We start from the raw sequence: 24,742 nt of genomic DNA, 5'->3' as shown, positions 1-24,742 counted from the left end.
TGAACACAACCTAATTGAAAGTAAGTTAAGAGAAAACAGTCTGACCGAATGCCACGGCTCTGGGCCACATCAGGGCATTTCCAAGGCACCACCTTTAGCTTTTAGCCTTGCTGTTCCACAGTTCCCTCAAGTATCTGCACATCCAGGGCTCTTCTCAGATGACACCTTCTCAGAGAGACCTTCTTTAGCTAACACAAAGAGCAGCCGTACCATTAACCCAGTTTTGTTTTACTTCATAATATTTTATCACTACAGGATAATGTATATTTGGGAAGCTATTTGTCTATGTCTCCTTCGCACTAAGCTTCATGAGGCCAAGGCACATTGCCTAGTGCAAGGTCTGGTGGAGAGTAAGTACTAGTAAGTATTTGTTAGAGGAATGGAAGGCTGTCACAGCACAGTATGGCGGAAGAATAATGGCCTTTGCAGAGAGTGAGATCTGGATTCTAGCTAAGTGACATGGACAAACTAAATTCTCTAAGCAGTTTACTTATCTGTAAGATGGGGATGGCAATATTTATATTGCAGAGTTGTTTTGAAGATTATATAACATGGCATATATATAACATGTTGGATGTACACAGTAGGAGACCCAGAAATGGTAGCTCTTATTGTTCCTAGAATGTCCTAGTGCCACAGAATTGAAAGTTCCCGTGTTGTCTCTCCAGTGCCAGAATTCCATAACCAGGCCCTTTTGTAGGACTGCAGGACTGGGCACCAACCACGCTGGGCCCTCCACCCATGTATTATAACCTACGGAGAAGCAGGTTTTGCTTCACCAGGAAGCCATGCAGACAAACAGACAACAAATAATACAAGGAGTACCTTTTTTTTTTTATTAAAAATTTTTTTAATGTTTATTTTTGAGAGAGAGACAGACAGACAGAATGTGAATGGGGTGGGGGGGAGGCAGAGAGAGAGGGAGACACAGAATCTAAAGCAGGCTCCAGGCTCTGAGCCTGATGTGGGGCTAGAACCCACAAACTGTGAGATCATGACCTGAGCTGAAGTCGGATACTTAACCGACTGAGCCACCCAGGCATCCCAAGGAGTACCATTTTTTAAAAGCATGTGACAATAAGGATGTCTTTACAAGTATATAAATTGTGGGCAAAATCTGAGAAATTTCATTTCTTAAGCCATAACTTCTATAGTATTGTATTTTTCCCAGAGATGACTATATCCTAATTTTTTAACACCAATGAGAGGGATTATTTATCCTCTTGAAATTAATATTATATTCCACAAATTACAATTATTTAATTGCAGGGATTCATATATTTGCTATCCTGTAACATCTGGCGGGCCTGGAATGGTATATAATGTATGTAAAAAGAATAGAAATTCTACAGCTGTCATTATGTTTCAGGGCTTTTATTTTTTAACGTTTTTTGGTAAAATTTATTTTTGAGAGAGAGAAAGAGAGCATGAGTGGGAAGGGGCAGAGAGAGAGGGAGACACAGAATTCGAAGAAGGCTTCAGGCGCTGAGCTATCGAAACTTACGCATGAAGAGTAACATATATAGCCATTGTGTAAACATAACAAGTAGGAACCAAACAAAAGAAGACAAATCCTCAGCTTTCTTTTGAGTGAGATATTCGTCCTTCCCTGGGCTATATCCCAGGGAAGTAAGAGAACATCTCTTTCTTTACGCATTTATTCCACGTGTATTGAATTCTCAAAGCAGTTCACTTATTCCTTCATTTGTTTAACTGTAATAACCATTTACTGCATGCCTACGACTTGTCAGCCCTGCATGCTGTGTTCTTGAAATAGAAAGGCAAATGACGCGTGTATAGTTTTGTACCTAAAATCGGTGAGGAAATCAATATGTAGCTAAGAAGTTAAGCCATATAAAATTGCCATTTTTGTAGGTCCAAATGATAAATATGTGCAGTTTCCCATGGTTTAACCTAATACAACACGAAAGGAAAAATTCTGTGATGTGTATTCAAAGTACTGTTAAAATACAGAGCAGAGAATGATCTCTGCATTATTTTCTGTTACATTTTGTATAAATGTTCCTTAAGATATCTGGTTTAATTCAGGTCTAAAAATTCAAGATGCTTCTGAAAAATATTCGCTATGTCTTCTAGCATAAATCTGTATGAATCTGTGTGCATTTATTATTGTCCTAATAACCAGAAGACAATGTTGCTTTGACAGGACATAGTTTATCAAAACAATATTAAATGCACAGTTAGAAAGTGCTAAAATTAATTTCTAAAATTTGAAACCCTTGGATTGTAAAATTTTAGGCAATTCTGGTACTTCACAATACTCTTTCGGGTCCTCTGCCTCAGGTTTTACAGCAGTGACTAATCTATAAAGGAGTCACTGGAAAACACTGGCAAGGCTGCTTAGCTTTGTGTATCTGATCTTCTCTCTGTCTCCTGCATTTCAGGGCTGTTGCAAAAGTTTGTTTTTAACCAAGCTGTTTACTGTGAAAGGTGAATGAGTTGATGATAACATGTAGGAGTAACTAATGGCACTTTTACTTTTGGACCTTATCAGTACCCTGATGGTTCCAAATAATTTCCCTAGCAATTATAGCTCTAGAGAAAAGATGGGGATTTCCTTAAACACACAGAAATGATTCTGAACTGGATTTATAAAATGGATGAGGGGGCAGGGGAAGAGCTTTCCTTGATCTTTGATTCTGTCACACTGCCTTTCTCCTTAATCTACTTAGCCAGGAAAGAAATCTACTTTATTTGTTAAAATTGAACTGTTTCCAGATTAATAGCCATGTAATTGAATAGTTTCTTGGTATTTTTGAAAGTAAATTTTATAATGTTCCAATAATAGATTAATAATTCTCTCTTTGTTGTGTTCTAATGCATTATTCTCACAGTCTTCTGCTTAAGCACTTTTAATCAAGTTTCCACTAAAGTAGTTCTGAGTGTGTGTATGTGTGACACGTGTGTATGTGTGAGTGAAGCAGAGAGGGAGGAAGAAAGAGAATGAGAAGAAAGGAGGGAGGAAGTGAGGGGAAGGGAGAAGGATGAGTGAAAATGAGGCCCCTGAATTTTTCCCATTGCTTTACTTCTTCTCATTTTTTGACTGTGTTTATCAATTTAATAATTCATTTTCAAGATAAATTAATTTTACTTATGATGTGCTTTACTAAATTTTACTGGATGTATCAAATTGTTTGCCTTGAACATGCATTAAAGTATACAAATACTGTTTTTGAAAAGTTAAACCATTGTACAAATGAATAATCAATTGATGTGTTAATATCACCAACATGGTTTCATCCTAATGTCATACACCTTAAATCCATTAAATTTGGCACACTTCTCTGCCGATTTCACTGTGGTTCTGTTAGAGATTAGCAAACAAGATGTATCAGTTGGTACTGATTTAATAATGATCTACTGAGATCTGGGGAAATAGCATTTGTAAGGAACTTAGATGTTCCTTAGCAAGAAATTATATGAAAAGTATGAGCAAATTTAATTATCAAGATCAATTTAATTCTTGGTGATTCCTATTGGAACCTATTTTAAATGGGTCTTTCTACAGTAAAACCAAGGCAATTTGAAGAACGCATTTGGGTAAATTTTTGCTTAGATAAAATTAAACCAAAAATTACTGAGAATAACAGCAGAGAAACTCGAGGTGGAGAACAGTTTACAAAATACTACCAGTATACCAGAATATACTCCTCTAAACAGTCAATGTCATGAAAAACAAGGACAAACTAAGAAATGGTTACAAAAGTTGACTCAAAAGTGGCAACTAAATGTAATGTTGTATCCTGGCTAGGATCCTGGAACAGAAATAAAGACGTTAGTGTAAAAACTGGTGGAACAGAGGGGCACCTGGGTGGCTCAGTCAGTTAAGTGTCTGACTTCAGCTCAGGTCAGGATCTCCTGGTGTATGAGTTTGAGCCCCTGGTCAGGCTCTGTGCTGACAGCTCAGAGCCTGGAGCCTGCTGCAGATTCTGTGTCTCCCTCTCTCTCTCTGCCTTGCACTCTGTCTCTGTCTCTCAATGTTTATAAAAATAAACATAAAAAAATTATAAAAAAAACTGGTGGAACAGAATAAATAGCGTGTGACAAGTAGGGAATAAGAACTACTAGAGTTGGTTTCTTAGTTTTGACAAATGAATCATGGTAATGTCCGGTGTTAGCGTTAGAGGAAACTGGGTGACAGGTACAGGGGACTGACTGTCTGTAGTATCTTTGTAACTTTCCTGCAAAAAAATTACAAAATAAAATTATAAAATTTATAAGTTATTACAAAAGAAAAACATTGCTAAAAAATAACAGCAAAAAACATTAAAATTTTAAAATTATATTTCCAGACTTAAATGACGTTGGATTCAAATCCCATGCAGCAATACCAATCTTAGCAGCAAGAAAACAAAACAAAACAAAATAAAAAATTTGTTTTTGTTTTTATTTCTGAAGCAATTTCATATGTTCTCTCATTTGACCTTTACCATAGCTTTGTGATGTAAGGAGAGCAAGTTAGGAAGGAAAACATTGCCAGTCCAAGGTCTCTTAAACGTTAGGTCAAATTTTTTTTAAAGTCACACTTTAACTATTTGCCCCTGAGGATTTGAAAGAGCCACTTTCATCACGGAGTGGAATCTGCCCTGCTGTGTTTATTGAGGGGAAGTCAACACTTAGATTTATTTAGGGAGGTTTCCCATCCACCGCAGGTCATTTTGTGCTTTCAAAGTTGCCAGTAAAAGAAAACCCGCGAGAGGACCTGGGAAATGAGAGTGAGGGCCAAGAGTACTGGATTTTGGATTTGGGAGACTCATTTTTGACCTAGTTGTAAACCTGATTAAATATCATGATCCAGAATTTATCTCAGTTTGTACCTTCAGATATTTCCCAATTAAATTGAAATAAGCAAGACCTTGAAATTGTGCCAGATAGCCTTCCCAAAGTCTTTCAAACCTGACACAGAGGAGTGTTCTACAAGTCAATGGTAAAACCTACTATGAGTACTCATAGTTGGCCATGGCTATCGGGCCATTGGGATCAAGGCTTATGTTTATGAGGCTGATGACTGTATGTCTTTAGTTTGTTTTTCTCCTTAAGAGAAAAAATATTAATACTCTTCTGGTGTGTAGACCATTGTTGGAGAATGACTATGATTTATGTACACTCTTATGGGATCAATTAATTCTCTGATAATTTCCTCTGTCCCAGAATAATTAGTGACTCTCTGAAGAACCAATATCAAGGAGCACCTGGCTGGCTCAGTCTGAAGAGCTTGCAACACTTGATCTTGGGGTTATGAGTTCAAACCCCACATTGGGTGTATAGATTACTTAAAAATAAAATCTCAAAAAAAAAAAAAAAAAAAAAAAAAAAACAACTGAGAACTAATATCAAGACTATGTTCTCTGACCATAATGCAGTAAATTTAGATATTAATTAAAAATAGATAATTTAAAAAAAACAAGTAATATTCACTTTATAACCCTTGGGTTCAAAAGAAAATTAAGGGAAATTACAAATACTCAGATTGTGGGTAGATCTTAACATAGAGTTGAATGAAAAAAATAATAAATACAGTGAAGCAGTGTTTCTCTTTTTCTCCTTAGCAGTGTTTCTCTCTTTTTTTTTTTTATAGTTTTTTTTTTTAATTATTCATTTATTTATTTTGAGAGAGAGAGAGAACATGAGCAGGGGAGGAACAGAGAGAGAGAGAGAGAGAGAGAGAGAGAGAATCCCAAGTAGGCTCTGTGTTGTCAGCACAGACCCTGATGTGGGGCTTGAACTCAAAAACTGTGAGATCATGACCTGAGCCAAAATCAAGAGCTGGACACTTAGCCAACTGAGCCAAAGGACCATTTTATTAAATATCTAAACAATCATAGACCTATTAGATTATAAAATGAAATAAAAATAATTGCTAGAAAAATGAAATTTAAAAAAGGATGTATAAAATATAGGCCCAAATTTCTATTATTAGATTCTAAAGATATAAAATTACATTTCAGTGACTATAATCAGAGCAAAGATAATATAGGAAAAAATGTTTCTACATTAGAAAATCCTTAATTTTTCTACCTATCTTAACATGGACCAGTCACAAAGAATTTGGGGACCAGCCAGATAATACTAATTTATAACACAGTGCCTTTTATATAATTTAAAAATATATAACACAAAAGAATAATTCATGATTTATAAGAATGTATGCAAATAAACACATCAAATGTATTGAAATAATTGTCTATTAAGGAGACAAATGGAAGAAAAGGAAGTTTGAATAAAAGAATCAAAAGAATGACCCAGCACAGATGAATGAGAATAGTGTACCAAGATTATGATTAACTCAGTCTCTGCCTCTGAGGAATATACACGCCCCCCCAAAAGATACCTGAAACAATCTTTCCCATATTCTTGGTCTGTTTATCACCAACTTATTATTATCCATCTACTTTATCTCCTCTTACTATTTTTAATTCTTTCCCCTTCCCCAAACACTCTTTTGGAGCTACATCAAACTGATAAAAAACCATCAAGGAGCTATATTTTCCACAGGGTTACATGTGTACTTTGTTTTTCACTCTTATCAGCTGAATAACCAAAGCTCTCTACCATAAATACTTTGGCTAGTTTATACTGGTTAGAGTCCAGAGTCAAAAAGTTTAGATCTGGTCAAGTTGTCTATACTTAATATTCTTCCTTTCTCATTCATTTTCAATCCACCTACAAATCTGAAACATAATCTTTACAACTACTAAGCATAAAGAGAATTGAAAAAAAAAAAAAAGCTACAGCACTTCAGAGGTAGATTTGAAAATCTTGATATTTGTTCATGAATGGTTATTCCAGCCTGTTGATGAAAGAACTCTGCCTTGTAGTTTCAGGAACGGAAGTCATGGTATCAGCACACTTGTACAAGACCTTCCTTTTTGGAAGCTTCCCTCTGCAAGGTTTTCAAACGGTGGGACCATGCATGTTTGCTTTGCACTTAGCCTGCCTATTTTGCAGTGACCTGAGTTTTTGCATGTCTGGGAAAGGGTTGAGTAAGTCACCTAATGATTTGAGCTGTGAAGAAAAATAATCTTTGTCTGTGAAGCCTCAAACTCTTCGTTTCACTTAAAAGTAGACTTTTTAAGGTTTGTCAAAATAATCCTTTCTATTTCTATTTACTTGTGGAGACATCATCCAACTGAGTCTGGAAGTATTTTTAATGCTTTATTTCTGAAACTGTAGCCCTTTGATAATTACCATCGAATATTAGTAACTAAACAAATAGGATTTTGTAGTTCATCTGTTTGTCTCGATCTCATTGGGTTTTAAAATTAACTTTAAATTTAATATGTACTCATTATAGCAAATCAAACAACACAGAGATATATACAGAGAAAGTTAGAATCCCTTCTCTACCAATCAGTCAGCCCCCCTCTAACAACCATTGCCGGTTTATCCAACATGCAGACCAATACATATTTGGGACACTCCCCAAAACAGGGAGCTCTGAAATGTTTTTGAAAGAATGTTATAATTGATATTTTAGAAGAAGCACTGAGTAAGTGATCATTTGAAAAATCAGAAAAGATTTTGGACTTCCTTATATGTATTTTGTGTTCTAGTATGTTTATTAAATTTTACATTAGATTGGTTGGGGAGAATAAATATGTACAAAGAATATATACATGTCAAGATTACATTTTGTTCAAAATGTATGCATAGATACTTTTTACATAATTATTCTAGAATTTTTTTCATCTTAAAATTTCACTTATTTTGTAAATGTTTCCATGTTTATACAGAGATATTATACTTATTATGCAATCATTGCATTCGATCCTATTGTACTAATAAATCATCTTGTTCATTCTTCCACTGTGAAATATTTTCTAAATGTTTCACTTATTATCTATATGGCTGTATTATATTTCTCTACATGGCTATTCTTCAAAAATAATTTTTTGGGATAAATCACTGAAGTGATATTATTGCAACAAAACTTACGGTATTAATCAACTCTTCTTATCTATGACCAAATTGCTCACCTAGAGAATTTTATAGATTCACAAAGGGAATGCAGTCTTGTATGCATTCTGAGTGTAAAAGTAGTTTGAAGCATGACGAGGTGGGAGCAGGCAAGGTTGAAGGCAAGATGGAGGAGAGGAAGGAGATGATTGCCATTATGCAGACAGGAGATGTTGTATGTCTCAACTAACATGGTGGCAGGGGATATAGAGAAGGAAATGAAAATAACAAATATTTAGCAGGTGGATTTGGCAGACTTGATGGTATGGGGGAGGAAGAACAAGGAAGACTGGAAGAGGAGTCGCTGGGTTTTTTGGAACTTGAGAACTGGATGGAATAGAACAGGTTTGGGAGGAAGAAAAATACCACTATGTGCAGTATCCCCACTATCCAGAACCGTGGCTAGTACAGAGAAGGCATTCAGTAAATGTTAATTGAATTAATGCTTCAGGCATACATAAATGAATGAGTGTTGCAAACAATGAATCAATTTTCTTATCCCAAAGCCTCACAGGTATTTGGTTGTATACCTAGAAGTTGACTTACTGTTTTTAACTCCTCATTAGGATATTTAAAAATCAGGACTCATGGGGCACCTGGGTGGCTCAGTTGGTTAGGCAACTGACTTCTGCTCAGGTCAGTTCGTGATTTCGAGCCCCGTGTCGGGCTCTGTGCTGACAGCTCAGAGCCAGGAGCCTACTTCAGATTCTGTGTCTTCCCCTCTCTCTACCCCTCCCCTGCTCACACTCTGTGTCTCTCTGTCTCTCAATAATAAATAAATGTTAAAAAAATAAAAATAAATAAAAATAAAAATCAGAACTCATGAAAAGAAGGAAGTGAGAGAATTAGGAAAGAAATTGTGGAAAGGAAGAGAATCCAAAGCCAAAGCTGAGGACTACAGAACAACTGGATCTTCCTCTCATAAAATCAGTTACTTTCCGTGGTCAACTTTATGCCAACTTATATAGACTTTGCTGTTCCTTACAGAAAGTTGCCAGTTCCTATCTCTGGCTGCTAAAACCTCAACATCCCAGGATTCAGCATGAAGTCATGGCTCCATTCCACTCACCTCATCAGTTACTAGGGAGGGACAGAGCAGAGCATGCCCTAAAGCTCTCTGTTCTGAGTCACATGAAGTCCTCTCAGGGTGCCCACATCTAGCTGCAGGGTCTGCAACTAAACGTTTTTTCTGGGATAATTCCCAAACAGCCTTATATGTCCAGTTGTACTTTGGGTACCATGAACTTTAGTTATGTGATGGTGACTTGTGTTTATGTTCTTACACCAAATTTTGTCACTTAGGCTTACTATATTCTCCTATAATTGTCTTATATCCCCTGGAGGACAAAAGCCATGATTTCTATTTTCTTCATAACTACCTAAGAGTCAAGATAAGGTTCAGCATACACTAAGAACTCAGCAACTACTGATGATTGCCCAACTGGAATTACTGAATTGAAGGAAAGTGATGGTTTTTCATGATCAATAAAAGATACCATGTATCTAGTCTTAGGAAACAAAATGTTTATTGAAATGACATGTAGATAAATTATCATCAGCATAAAACTGTTAGTGGAGTTCTCAACATGGGTTCTTCCTTACTCTTAGAATGAAGTGAGGCTTTGCAAGTCCATTGTCCCATAGGAAAAATATTTTATTTCTCTGTTCAGATAAAGTCCTTTTAAAAAAGCAAATCACTTTTGAAATGGTCTTTTAAATGTCTCCAGCCTAAGACCAAAACAAAAATATATTAAAAAGATATAATTCTGTCTGTTTAAAAAGAAGAATTAAAGATGGATGATTTGGGGTTAATAAACATGGAAAAGATACTTAGGCCTTTGAAATGCTAGAATTTACTCTGATTTTATTCATATATACTAAAATATTTAAGAAATAATAAAAACAAAAAATCAAGACAAAATGACATGTTATTAAAATTCAAAATTTGGCAATAATTTTATTATTATAGATTTAGGAAACAAGCTAAAATGTTATCTTCTTAAACACATTTTAAACAACTCTGAGCTCAGTAATTTGGGAATATAATCCAAAGTGAGTGTTAATTTCCATTTAAGGCTAAATACTCTTAATAAAAGACTTAAAATTAATAAATAGGGTAAGAAAAATGAAACTTTCAGAAAAGTTTCTGAAACTAATAGAAATTAACAGTTAATTCTCAGGGTAAAACGATTTAGTCATATTCTATTTCAACATGGTGTTCTGGTCCAACCTGTTTGGCTCCCCCAAGATGGTGCTGCTGTCCTTCTCCAATAGATAATCTGTTGAATGGGATTATCTTCATGGTGGTTTTCTTCATGGAATACCACCGAGATTGCCAGGTGGCCCAAATAATGCCATTATCATAACCATTAGGAGTAGATGTTTTTGAGTAACTGCCACCTAAAATAAATTGTAGATGTACATATAATTACTCTTGATTATCCTTATCTCAGAAAGTCTGTAAAGAATGGTTTATTACAAAATACATTGTCACTTACATCAAATTTATAGTGTTATCTACTATCAGAAAAATCCGTAAAAAATCATAAATCCTGATTTACAATTAAAATACACTCTATTATGAATCAACCCCTTATATCTGTATTCTACTTCTTGATCACATCCATACATAAATGTATTCCCTTACTAACAGAGCAAGAATCCCAAATTTCCCCAATCTGCCTCTCTTCCCGAGCTTAGCCATCCTGGAATCAGTTATTACTGATCATCTTTCCACAAGCAGGTTAGAATGGCAGCAGTCACAATTCCTGATGAGATGACCTTGAGTCATCTAAAAACACAATTTCACTGGAAAGTACTTTAGAAAACAGTTTTGGAAAGTTATTTTTTTCTCCATTACACAGTGGAGACTACATTGATTTGCCTTCTCCTTGTCCTTGGGCACTAGATCCCATGTGATTTTGTAAAGGATTGTCTGAGTCCAACGCTGGAGTATACCACAAGCTATCAACATGGCTACTCTGAGTCATGTGGATCAAACACCTTCCCTGAGAGGGTCTTCTAATTGCATGGTTTGTAGGTGCAAAGATACGTTTAAAAGTGGGGGGGGGGGAGAACGTTGTGAAAATCAAAAGATAAAATAGCTTTTAAGAGGACTACAAATCATCTATTGGCTAGCACAGTGCCCAGGGGAGGTAAGACTGCTTATCTTAATAGAGCTTTTGGAATTAGTAGGGCCTCCCCAATACATAGTTGTTGAGTAGTAACAATAGTTTATCAGTAAGTCCACTGTTCAGAAGTATTCCAGCCTTCGAGCAAACTACAGCTTGCTACCCCCGGTCTAAAATAAGTGCCTGCACTTCTCAGGCTGTACTTTCCTCTCAAGCTTTCATGGAACTGTGCCCTTACCATTATTTCCCTGATCTTTACTCCATTCCTTTGGACACCTGCTCACTGCTCACTGGTTATATCTGTCACACAGCTCATGGGAAGCCGCACCAGGCTAATATGTTAACAAGCATAAATATGATAATGTTAGCCCATCCAGATCATACATATGGTAAGTCTAGAAGAAATATCAACTGGGTGGATTTCTTGTAGTGGGGCCAATTTGAGGTATAAGTTTAGTATTATCCAATTCTGGTTTAAAATAAAGAGCTATATAATAAGCCCCCCAACATCTTTACTAACTATTTCTTATTTTCTTATATCTGTTTTTTACCTTTTATAAAAATATAGACTATACACTAATTCATATATCTAAGGAAGAAATCTATACCTTGGTAATAAACTCCATTGAGGTGGCCAGCATGACACTTGTTCATCCACCAACCAGATCCATCCTGTTCAGCACAATTTCCTTCATACTTATCATTGTCATTGTCCCAGGTACTGAACTGCATGCCATTGTGGGATGTGAAAAATTTATCACTAGGATCATCGCCAAAATCATAGCCGTCAAAGGCATCTCCAGCATCTCCACCAATAAAGTAGGCATATGTCAGGCGGTATTTGTCAGCTTCAGGTCCCACCTTGAACATGGCATAGTCTGCAGTACTATAAAGAAGGGAATAGAGACATCATATCTTGACCCTCATTAGGACCAAGGGACCTCAGAAGTTCCCTTTTCCATAAGAAAATTGTCTAGAATGTTGAACTTCGCTTCGTAAGCCTGAAATGCGCTCATTGAGTCAAATTTTCTGCAAATCTGGCAAGAGGCAATGGATGTGTGAATCAGTTCAGAACTCGTCAACACCACCCAGGATGGGTCTAGAAGCCTTCAAGGCATCCCAATGTAAACCAAAAACATCAGCCATTTTAATGCTTTTTGCCTATAGAGTCCTAATATCAAACTCAGGTGTTTGGATGAATCTAATTTCATGTTTTCCACCTTTATCTAAGTGTTTAGCATTGCACATGGAGTTATAAACCATAGCAAATGACACTGAGTGATCATTAGTTTAATGATCTTGAAGGAACTACACCTCTATTAGTCACTAATGTCATCTGAAGGATGAGGTCCTAAAGGGATTTTTCTTTCCCAAGACAGTGTTGTAGTGGCAAGAAGGAGGGCTTCCTAGAGCATCACATGAATGAAATGGTCCCTGTGTGGCCCACAAAACATAAGCTCTATGATCAGAATCTTCCCCGGGGTGGGGGGGGGGGGAAGGGAATTGTGAATAAGGGCCAGAATTCTAGGGACTGCAGGAAAGAATGGGCCTTGGTGAATGAGTAGAAAATTTCAGAAAACATTTAGCCTCTTTCCTAATCTCCAGTGCTTGGGAAATGGGAGGTGTTCTCCTAAGAGGAGATCTGCTGACTGTGGTAGTTTCTGATGAAAAAAAATTAAAAATACAAGTTTGGGGACAATATATTTCATTATTTTGTAGATGCAACAGAAGTATGAAATATTTTTATGAATTTTAACTAGGAATACTATGCTCAAAGGTCCCTGATAGCTCTGGGCATAGAGGGGACTTTATGTTACCAAAGGAACTAGAAGATTTAATTTTAAGGTAGCTCATGGATTTGACCGAATTGTCGTTGAACTGCCAGGAAATTTGAAAAGTCTGGATTCAGTTTTCAACCAAAATAGTCATTAGGAGGACAAGCTATAGAGTCAAACTACCTGAGTTCAAATCCAATCTTTACCATACACCAGCAATGTGACCTTGGGAAAGTTAATCTGTAAAATGAGATTAATAATAGTACCTTCCTCATGAAATAGTTATTTGGACTAGATTAAATTATAATTTCACACTTGATGTCTAGTACATATTAAATGCTCAGCAAATATTAGCTATTATTCTGTACGGTTCCAGGGTAAGTAGATTGTACCAAAACACTACCCATCCTGGATAGGACCTATGTCTTTGAACTGCCCAAGAACCAAACTGACTTCTGAGGAAAATGGTTGTATGTGCTCTTTGCATTTGTCAGGCTGTCTTTGATGTTGGTCTACTGATAGTTGGAAAGTGCACATTCCAGACAGTCTCTACACCAAGAAATAGAAGTCCTTTCTAAACAGTACCTGGTTCTGCCATTCCAGTCCTCCAACTGTATTCTTAATGCATATGGTATGGCAGACTGGGTGCTTATCAAATGAATCTTCTCATTTCCCAGCCAAAATTCTGTGGTTCCAGTAGGAGACAGATGTCCAAATCCTTCTTTATATTGAATCCAATTTTTCTTGAAATCCAAACTGCCATCAAGCCTCTAATTACACAATTGCATGGACAAAAGGGGAGAGTGGATTATCAGTGCACACAAAGAAAATGCCATAAACATCTTGTTGAAATATGGACGGTATGATTCCACCATTTACTAAGTGAACTTGGGCAAGCTGCCTTAGTTTCCTCATTGGTAAAATTGGAATAATGATGCCTGTTTCGTAGGGTTGCTGCAGGATTACACCAGAGGATTAAGAGAAATACTTTTTAAAAAGAGTGTCTGGTGCACCTAGAGGACTTCAGAACCCCAACTTGATATTGCTGATTTTTATACTGATGGTAGAAAGGTCAAGCCAATTGCTCAATCTGTATCTACCAACGAGCGCTTCCATCCCTCACTCTGAGCGCCCCCTGCAGATTAGTTGTAACAGTGATCAAAGATAAGCAAAAAGTAAAAGAATGGGCAATGAGTGCCAGAGATACCAGATGGGCTTGTCTTGGAATAACCCAACCGTATCCTCTGGGAGACTTTCTCTCTTTGTGATGGGCAGCCTTACATCTTGTGCTGCCTCATGAAAGAGGTCTCTTCTAGTTCTTTGTCATTCTGATAGTGGTTATATGCTATAGTGAATCTATAACAGCAGTGCCAACATAGTCTAGAGTCAAAGCACAGACTCTGAAGCCAGACTGCCTGGGTTCAAATCCTGACTCTTTTACTTATTATATGACCTATTATGTGTTACTTATTATGTGACCTTGGACAAGTTACTTAACCTCTTGTGCCTAAGTTTCCTCCCCTATAGAGATAATGATTGTACCTACCTCATAGGGAAATTGTGGGGACTAATTGAGTTAATGTTCAGCAAGCGCTTGCAAAAGTTTCTGGCATATGGAGGATGTTTATCTGGGCGTTCATTAAATATACAGGGTGAGGGAAAAAATACCTTCTGCAACACAGTCCATCCATTTCCAGATCCATCAATTTCACAGTAGACTAAGAACTGCTGCTTAGCTTTCAGCGGTTTGATAAAGTAAAGCCCACTCTCTTTGGCTCCCTTATTAGCAATGTCTTGACAGTCTGAAGGAGGAGAAGGAGCAGAAGAAGGTTTTACTGTGGTTTGAAATCCCTGTTAGACTGTTCCAGCCTTCATAGTGAGCTTTTAACATGCTGCAAACGATTCATGTCCCAAGAAGCATTTTCTTCTCTCATCATCATTCCTTTCCAACTCTTTTCAACTACTCAAGAAAGGTCTAAGCAATTGGACACCTTAGACTTAATGGCTAAACACTTTCCGTGTTATTCCTATTCAGTCCTATAAACACTTTGCAAATTATTCTAAACACTTTGCAAATTATTCTAAACACTTTCCAAAGTATACATTCCTATACATTCTCCTTGCTTTATGTATTTGCTGTGATAAAAATAATCCCAATATAAACCTTTCACATACCTTTCCCAGTTGTATCATGTATTTGTACTGTGTCTTTGCATGGTTCCTGACACTTTGCTTCAAGCTGGGCTACCTTCAGTTTCAGGTTATTGATCTTTTGGTTATTTGAATTATATATTTCCTGCAAAAATCTATAAGCAGAAGAATAAGGTAACAGAATATTCCCCTCAGAGGAGTAATTTTGTATTTTCATTACAAAATACTTTGTGGTCTCCAGAAGTACTTCCTGATAAATGGCTTCATTCTTGGAAGAAATATAAAATTATGTTACCGAATTGAGGTGTATTAGAGTTCTAAGCTCTTTGGAAAAGAAAATAACAGAGTGCTTATCGATAAGCAGTATCATGGTAAGTGGTCATCCTGATTTTTACCTTCTGCATAAAGGGCAGCAGATAACAGCCTACGTGAGTGTTGAGCCTGGTTAATAGGAAGACTGCCTGATGTTTTTTTAGGACAGAATATTCCTAGGGAAGGAAAGGTTCTGCCTAGCAATTCACACAGGTGGAAGATATTCCTTTTCACTGTAGATCTACTGAGGATCTATTTGTGGACTTCAGTCTATAACTTACATAGGAAAAGTACCTGGAGCATTATCTTACATAAAATAACAGACACTTTCTCTTTCTTCTTCACGTTTCTGTTTACATAGTTTTGGAAAGAGTCTGAGGGAAGTAAAAAAGCTGTTTTTGTGGTTTCTCACAGGGTTGCTTATACATATTCAGAAATTATAGAAAACCATCTATAATACACAGACTATTGTATCTTTCTTTGAAATAAAGAAGGTTAGACAAACTATTTGACCACTTTTTTCCCTCATGCACCTTAGAAAATTTCTGCACAGTAGTCTCCTTTAACTTCAATGATGGGCAATCATAATGCAAATTACAATGTTAGTAATAACCACAAAAATAATAGTAATGGCCTCTGATGACAAACAGAAGATAGATCCCTTCTGGACCACTGCTCTCCAGTCACCGTTTATCTCAATATCCTATGCTACTTTGAGAAAAATTTAGGAAAAGAAATTGTGTAAGAAACTAAACTGTATCCGAGACCCTCTGTTCAGAAAGTCAGTGAGCCCCTGGGAAGTTGTTAACAGACACATTTTACTTTCAAGTGAAGGGAGGAGAATACATGACTGCACGTTCATTGTGCCATGATCAACATGTTGCTCTACAATGTTTGTTATGCTTAGCTTCTTAAAGCACATTTTTTTTTTCTGCTCTGCCTTCAATATAATATACTGTTGTAGCCAAGATCCTCCCTATACTTCTGCTTACTAATTCCCCACCACCTCTTTGTTGGCATTTTTATTAAAGGAATTTCATTTTCAACAACCAAATTCCCATCAGTATGAATTTATGTAGTAAGCCAAAGGTGGGTGGGTGGTGACCATTTTGATGAATTCTGGTCACAACAGCATATGAAGACGTCTAGAACACCTTTCTCCCATACGATTATTAAAAAGCAGTTATAACCCAATGCAATTGGTAATGCTCTAAAAACTTCTACCTCCACTGTGTTCAAGATAGGCATAATGTCAATTGGATATTATAAGTGGGGAAGAAATAAAAGATTATTTCCATTGAAGCTTGGAATATTGAATAAAAACTAAGTCAATCTGGGAGAGTAAATTAACACAAAAACGCTTACCGAATATTTGATTCATGTGTTCCAATTAATGCCTCATATTTTAGAATTTCTTCCATCATTTTCTTGGAATCCTTAGTAGCACTCACTATCCTGTCTGTAATACAGGATCAGAGACATAGAAAGACATAAGCAAGTGGAACCACTGAAACAACAGCAAAAGAACGTCACAAATCATTTTCTTAGTAGTATTTGGTTGCTCACTTGGCTTTGGTGGCTCATCGGGATTATAGTTGACTTGGATTGATTTGATCAATTCTTTGGCTTCTGAGGTTTTGTTTTCAATTCGACTTAAGATGTCTTCCAAAGTCCGCAGATCATTGTCTACACCGGTTTGGTAAGTAGACAGGAAATCTGCAACTCCACAGGTAGTTGGGCAATAACTACCCTGAAAATGCAACAATTAAAATGATTAGAAATCTTGATTTTTAAAAATTGCATAGGGGCGCCGGGGTGACTCAGTCGGTTGAACATCCAACTTCTGCTCAGGCCATGATCTCACAGTTTGTGGGTTTGAGCCCCGCATCAGGCTTTGTGCTGACAGCTTGCTCAGAACCTGCAGCCTGCTTCAGATTCTGTGTCTCCTTCTCTTTGTCTCTGCCCCTCCCCCACGCATGCTCTGTCTGTCTCTCAAAAATAAATAAATGTTAAACTTTTTTTTTAATTGCATAAATATCTGCTAATAAAAATAGGTAAAACCTAGACTATGTTTTTTGTTTTTTAAAGTTAAAAATGCCAAGTGAGATTTGTGAGAGAATTCCTTCTATTCCTCTGCCCCTCCCCACTTCAAACACAGTGAGAAACATGAAAACTACTTACAAATCTTTCATCTAAGATGCAGCAGTTGTCTCGCGTAGCAACATACTGGAGGGGGAAAAAAAACCCAGAAATGTCACTAGTTTATCAGCTGTGTCCTCACTTTTCAGCTTCCCATGTAAAACAACTATGTTCTATAAACAGCACACTTACTGCCAGGCATGTTGAGGGGAGCAATAAAAGAGTACAGAAGCAGAGGATTAAACCCTGGTGGTTCAAGGACCAAGTCATGGTGTCTGGGTACCGGTGCTCCGAGCCCTGAAGTGTCAGCACAGTGGCCTCTCGGGCTCCCCTTGTCCCTTTAAGTAAGCTCCAACGATGGCCGGACTGCCAGTGGCTGGGGCTGATCACGGGGCCTTCTTTCCAGAAAGGCGGGGAGGTGTTTCCCGTCTTTTTCCTCATCCTGGCTCCCACCCTATGCTCGGTCAGGTTCTCAGATTTGGCACACAGGTGTAAGCTCCTCCTTTTTGGCTCAGCTCAAACTTTCTCCTCTGTGGCACCTTCATCTGCAAAGGCTGGTGAAGCATTAGCCATGGCGGGGAGGGGGGAGGGGGCCTGGGAGGCTGTGTGACGCAACCTCTTCCAGTACATGGCTGAGAGCAAATACAGAGAGCTGACCTCGACGGGAAAACCCACCTCAACCTGAAGATGAAGCCTGGTGCCACAAACCAATGTAATGCAAGTCCTTTCTTAGCCAGGTGATGAGCTAACAGACCTATTTTTTTTTTTTGTTTCAACGTTTATTTATTTATTTTTTTGAGACAGAGAGAGACGGAGAATGAACAGGGGAGGGGCAGAGAGAGAGGGAGACACAGAATCGGAAGCAGGCTCCAGGCTCTGAGCCGTCAACCCAGAGCCTGAAGCGGGGCTCGAACTCACGGACCGCGAGATCGTGACCTGGCTGAAGTCGGACGCTTAACCGACTGTGCCACCCAAGTGCCCCCAGACCTATTTTTAACCTGTGGCCATGGCAGAAGGAGACCGCCCGCCTGGTGGAAGCAGCAGGTCCCAAATTGACAGTATTCCCAAGAATGAATGATCTGGAAATACATTCCTACCCCTCTTTGTTGACCATTTTCTTCCTTTTTTTTTTTTTTTTTTTTTTTTTGTCAGTTGCGATACAATTGATATATAACATTACATTAGTTTCAGGCGTACAACATGCTGATTCGATATTTATATATTGCGAAGTGATCACCACTAATAAGACTGGTTAACATTCACATGTAGTTGCAAAATACTTTTTTTTTTTTAAACTTGTGATGAGAATTTTTAAGATCTGGTCTCTCAGCAGCTTTCAAATATGCAGGGCCGTGTTATTCACCCTAGCTACCACGCTGTGCATTACATCCCCAGGACTTATTTTATCACTGGATGTCTGTACCTTCTGACCACCTGCACCCATATGCTGACCACTATCTCAGGTTCTCCATTTGCAGTGGACTTTGAAGCTCCACCCTTCCCTTCCTTTGGAAGAAGGAGCTGGTGTGGCACCACGTCTGCCACAGAGGGGAAACAGGAGCCTGCTCGATTTTCCTCGAGGATCCATCTGGTTACCTCAGAGGAAAGCCTGGATACAGGGGCTAGGAAAATCCACATCCCGTATAGGTGACTAGAAGCATGGCTGGAGGAAAATGGGGCAAAATGAGATGAACGGCAGAGGCGGTCCTTTTCACTCTGCCCCAGAGCTTCCTTGTATATTGGGAAAACATGTTTCTCACCATCTCCCATAGATTGTTTACAATTGTGCATTGCCACTATTATTAGTATCCCTGTTTTTTTATTATTTCCTCCTCTGAAACCAAGCTTACTGCAAATTTTAGCTAAATATATTAGTGGGAGAAATACATCTGGATTGAAAGAGATACTAACACTTCGATGTTTCATCCTAAATCCTTACAAAAGAAAGGATTGTTTTGAAGTGAAACAGAAATAAATGTTCCTACTCAATAAATAATCCATAATTATCATAACAAAGCAAATACACTAAAACCTCATGTATTGCCTTTTCTTTCCTCCTTAATAGTTACCTTCTGTGACTTACCAGTTATTACCAGTCACATCACCATACCCTCAGCCAATGAAAGCCTCATAATCTTCCTCACCCTCCTTATCTATTCATCTAATTAGTTGTCAAAACTAGTTATTTAAAACTATTTTCACACTGTCACTTGTATTTTCTTCCTACTTTGTATTTTCACAGACATCATCCCAGAGGAGGCATTCTTCTTCTTGGTCTACACTGCTTGTCTACACTGTATGTTAGAACTGATTTTTCTTCCAACACCCCAGTCACTTCTGGCTCCAAACCACTTGTCACACTGTTGACAGATTAATCTTCCTATAAATATAGCTCTGATTGTGACATTCACCTGTTCAGAAACCTTGAATGGACTTCCTATCTCCCATCGTAGTGAATTTAAACATAATAAATGTCCTTCCTACCTTTGCTTCATTTTCACTCTTGATTCTATTTCCTACACCCTCTAGTCCAACTGGATTGACTCGCGTTAGCATCCCCTTATGGCGTACCATGTAGCCCTAGCTCTCACATGGTGTTTTTCTTATTACATGTCTCCCTTTCTGCCTGGATTGACTTCATATGCACTCCTGCGTCTCTGGGTGTCAAAATCCTACACAACCATAAGGTCCTGTTTTATGATTTCTACCCTTCCAAAAGCAAACCCCAAATTCTGGAGGCCAGCTCTACCTCTTCCATAGCACTTACGACAATCTTCTGTTGTATATATACATTCTGTGGCCACCTCATTATTGTAAACTTAATTTCATGGATACTGCACATAGCATAGCTATGTTGAACACTCAATAATGATTTGATGATATTGACTCGAACTGGGCTGAAAGCAAGCCTTCAAAATTATTCAATTATGGCATTAATCTGGTGTTAGGACAAGTGGGAAGCTACCTGGGGAAAAGAAGTGTCGTGCGTATCTAACTTCTTATGCCAAAATAAGTTCCAGATGAAATGCATCTTTAAATATAAAAAAGGAAACCACATGGGGTGCCTAAGTGGCTCAGTTGGTTAAGTGTCTGACTTTGGCTCAGGTCATGATCCCGTGGTTACTGAGTTCGAGCCCTGCATCGGGCTCTGTGCTGACAGTTCGGAGCCTGGAGCCTGCTTGGGATTCTGTGTCTCCCTCTCTCTCTCTCTCTCTGCCCTTCCCTGCTCATACCTTGTCTGTCTCTCTTTCAAAAATACGCATTAAAAAATAATAAAAAAGGAAACCACAAAAATACTAGAAAAATAGTATGAGAGAAACCATTCATAATACTTGAGTATGAAAAGTCTAGCTAAATATGACACAAAACACTGTTGAATTTTGACTACATAAAAAAGCTTTTTTTCCTAGCCAAACAAAACAAACACTGTATACAAAATAAAAAGCAAAATACAAAAGACAACAGAATGTATACACATGCATGTCAGCATATACACCGAATACTGTTTCAAGATTACCCACTAGAGTCTACAGAGGTATGAGGTAGAAGGATGAAGGACAAAGTTGGAGAAAACGCTTCATTTTTTCTATATACTCTGTCTTTAGAATTTTGAATATATGTACATACTATGTACCCAAAGTACATATAATTAAAACACGTAACTATCAATCATGCACCATGATTTATTTGTTGCACTAATAATTTTCTTGATTTTTAAAATTTAAATATAAAAGCTGACGAAAGCATTGCCTTTTTAAGGAGAATGTAGCCCAATTGAGAAGAATATGCATAGATAGTTGTTAAGAGTGCTGGAGTCCATCTGCTTGGCTTTGAATCCCATCTCTACGACTCACTAGTTATGTCACTCAGGACAAGTTACTTAAGCTGTCTGTGAGTTTCAGTATCTGTGATAGTAAAATAGAAATCATATTTATAATATAATACTTACTTCCTAAGACTATTACCGGGATTCAATGAAATAATGTGCTGAGCACATTGCCTGATTTATAGCAAGAGTTAAGTAAATGTTTATAAGGATTATGTATTACCAGATATTTTCAAGTGAAAATTGGAATTTGTAAAAATAAGTACTTCATTTCATAAAATTGTAAGATTGACCATTATTGGTAGATTTGGTTGGTGGGGAACAAGCTTTGTTGCTTCGGCTATAGAAAATTTTCTGTAATAAGGGATCTATTGTAACTAACTACAGGCTGATGCCTTAATGCTACCTGGAGAAGAAAGCATCTGGTTGTCTAATTTAGATGGAAATCCCGCTGAAATCAATTCCACCATTCAAAGATGAAATGCTAATGGAACTGGACTGGGTGCCTTGTGAGAAGGTGTACTTCCTACTAGTGAGAGTTCATGCACAATGTGTTCTGACAGAGCATGTCATCACTGTGGTTCTTTTTGCTAAAAGACCATAAAGTGTTGTTTTGTTGGATTTAGGGTAATAATTCATACCTTTGTGTTAAATTTTTATATTTGTAAACACACACATAATATATAATCATATATATATATATATATATATATATATATATATAAAATGTCGTATGCACAAGGTTGATAAACACTTAAATTGAAGAAATTAGACAGTCTATCTTATCCAATTTTAGAAGTATAGTACTTATGTTCCTGACTTTTACTGACTTGCATTGGAATCTGACATGAATAATCAATTTTAAAGAAAAGACTTGCTTTGTACCACAATCTCAAGCAGAATTTTATTAGATAAGATGCTCTTTGGGACAAAATGGCCAGCCCTGATTTAGTGACCTACACTGGCCTGTATTCAGTCCGGTATCTCTTAGGTTGGTTAAATTTTAACTAGTTGTTCTCTTCCACATTTAAGCCAATTATTTTTCTCTGGTAAATTATAAATGATTAATGAATTCTGGGAAAGAAGAATATTTGTTAAAACAGATTTCCACCACGTCTAGGTTCATTTTTCTGAGAAAATAGCTTATGTGGTGTTTAAGCCAAAATTATTATTTAATTTAGTTCAGAGATCAATGGGTCTGTTTATTGAAATAATAATCTCCCAAATTGCCTATTACCCAATTGTGTTCTGAATGGAAAATACGACATCTACTGCTAATGGTGTTCATATGTTGGTAATTTACTCTGTGAACCACTTGTCTGCTGCATTCACCTCTGCTCCAAAATTGTTTGCTGAATTTGAATTTTATTACATAGAGCTAATTTAAGACTTTTTGATCTGGTGACAATGATACAGACCTACAAGAATAGTAAAAGAGCCACAGATGTTGACCATATTCTTTGTGCTGAATGTCGTGCTGTAGTTTAGCTGTTGCCATTTTGTATGTTGTCTCATTTCATCCTCATAAAAGCCTAGGAGGTAGATATTATTATCTACATCTTATAAATGAGCAAAGAGAGTCTTTGAGAGTTTGTGGTGGCATATGCAAGGTCACTATGCCAGAACAGAAATTCAAACCCATGAGCCCAACACCTGAGCTCTTAACCATGACTCTAAATATAGTCATGAAGCTCTTCTTAACCTAAGGTGATACACAGATGCAAGATATTATTATGAGAATCGAAACTGTTCACTGATGGCATGGATTGTTAGTGAAGTTATTTAAAAAAATAATGTGTGTGCACATGTATCTAAGTACATGTGTGCATGGTTGTATGAACATATATTTACCTCTGTCATATCTATCTAATCTGCTTGTCTTCTCTGAGTTAGAGACAAGGTTGCTGGATGGTCTTTTATAGTCTTTCTCAAACCTGAGTTTTTATTGTCTTAAGACAATCTGCAGTCCAGTTTTAAGGGAAGCCTTTTTTCCATGTTGACTACATGATTCAAGTTCAATAGGACTTGATGAGCTGAATTATCTCTGTAGCTTAAAGGAAGATACATCCATTAGGTGGTCCAAGAAAGCTTGAATCAATGCTAACAATGATATTTCTATTTGCCTAATAAATAAGCCATTTATAGGTATAAGCTAAATTTGTGGCCCAACTCCTCAGAATTGGATTTCCTCAAAATAGGTAGAAAAAAAACGACCTATTGACATGCTGAAAACCAGTCCAATCTAATAGCAGAAATATCCCATTAAGGGAAACAAGCTTGTCTGTTAGGCTATTTGCTTTGTTCATAAAAATAGCCCAGGGAAAGTGAAAATGAAAATGTTTACTTGATAGTCTATGAACAATGTGCTTTTAGTTTCACTATGTAAATCAAAGACAGAAAAACAACATGAGTTCTCATTGGGGGCTGGGCAGCAACCACAGCTTGGGTTTTGAGCTTCTTAACTTCATAAAGCTACATCAGATGTATAATTGGGCCATCTGGCCTAGGGGCACGGGGTGTTCAAAAGTGCTATAGAGGGGATGTTAGAAAATTAAGCAACCTAGTGCTTAGAGAAAGAAGGATTATCCCAATCAGAATTGCATTCAGAGCCAAATATGGCCAAGAAGCAGCCATTTTTAATACAGCTGGAGATTAAGAAATGTTCTGAGACTGCTCTGAATTGAGATAAATCGATGTTAGATTTAAGTGCCAAATTAGTCTCTATTACTGAGTTCCTGGTTTGTTCCTTTTTATCTTCATGTAATCTACAATATGAGATCCCTCACCCCATGAAACAGTTCTCACCACTAAATGTGATTGGCAGAAGATAGCAAGAGCAAGTGAGTATGGTTAAAAAAAAAAAATTTACAAAGGGGCCAATAATATTCACAAAAATATGCCCTAGAGAAACAGGACCTTTTAACTCTCTGAGTAGAGATACCAGCCTATGGTGAAAGGAGCAGTACAATGTTTGAGGAAAACTCTGGTCATTTTGTCAAACAAATTATCTTTGTAGAAAAAAGTCATACATTCCTAAAGAAGGAGAACAGGTAGAGAGAATAGAAAATGCTATCAAATAAACAAAATGATGCATCTTATCTTACTTAATGCCTGCCTTTGCTCTGAACTTCAGTCTTGAATGAGAGCAAATACTGATTAGACTTGTGTCTTTGTTTTAAATTCTAACTCCTTGGGTTAGTTTATGACCTTAATGTGATTGCAGCTATAGTCCTTTCAATTCAAACGTAATCTATAAAGAATACACCATATACAAAGGGTAACTTTTTATTGACATTTTGGAGGACCTGGCTTCATCCGTGAGAGGTGACATACATTAATTACCCTTCTTTAAACATAGATAGCTGTGTATGCTTTACCTTGAGTGGTAGAACAGTGACCTCCACTTGCTAAACAGAGATACGATTTGCAAA

At 37.2% G+C, this 24,742-nt stretch overlaps 1 protein-coding gene across 2 annotated transcripts; it reads right to left on the bottom strand.

The window, feature by feature from the left end:
- Window positions 1-9,479: 9,479 nt before the first annotated feature.
- FGG (fibrinogen gamma chain) lies at window positions 9,480-17,852 on the bottom strand. Of its 2 annotated transcripts, XM_086704038.1 has the most exons (10): window positions 17,678-17,841; window positions 17,528-17,572; window positions 16,913-17,096; window positions 16,712-16,805; window positions 15,059-15,189; window positions 14,552-14,685; window positions 13,469-13,653; window positions 11,717-11,994; window positions 10,208-10,377; window positions 9,480-9,705 (listed from the first exon to the last, which is right to left on the bottom strand). In XM_086704038.1, exons 1-10 carry the CDS (start codon window positions 17,753-17,755, stop codon window positions 9,691-9,693), a joined length of 1,314 nt encoding a protein of 437 aa, XP_086560164.1. In that variant the 5' UTR covers window positions 17,756-17,841; the 3' UTR covers window positions 9,480-9,690. The 2 variants fall into 2 exon arrangements, with proteins under 2 accessions (XP_086560164.1, XP_025777480.1); XM_025921695.2 differs by having other exon boundaries at window positions 9,607-10,377; window positions 17,678-17,852.
- Window positions 17,853-24,742: the final 6,890 nt, after the last annotated feature.

This window comes from Puma concolor, chromosome B1, assembly GCF_028749965.1.
Source record: "Puma concolor isolate L17-30 chromosome B1, mPumCon1.1.hap2, whole genome shotgun sequence".
Taxonomy (NCBI): domain Eukaryota; kingdom Metazoa; phylum Chordata; class Mammalia; order Carnivora; family Felidae; genus Puma; species Puma concolor.
The sequence above is the reverse complement of the archived record's forward strand: the minus strand, read 5'-3'. Positions and strand labels throughout refer to the sequence as shown.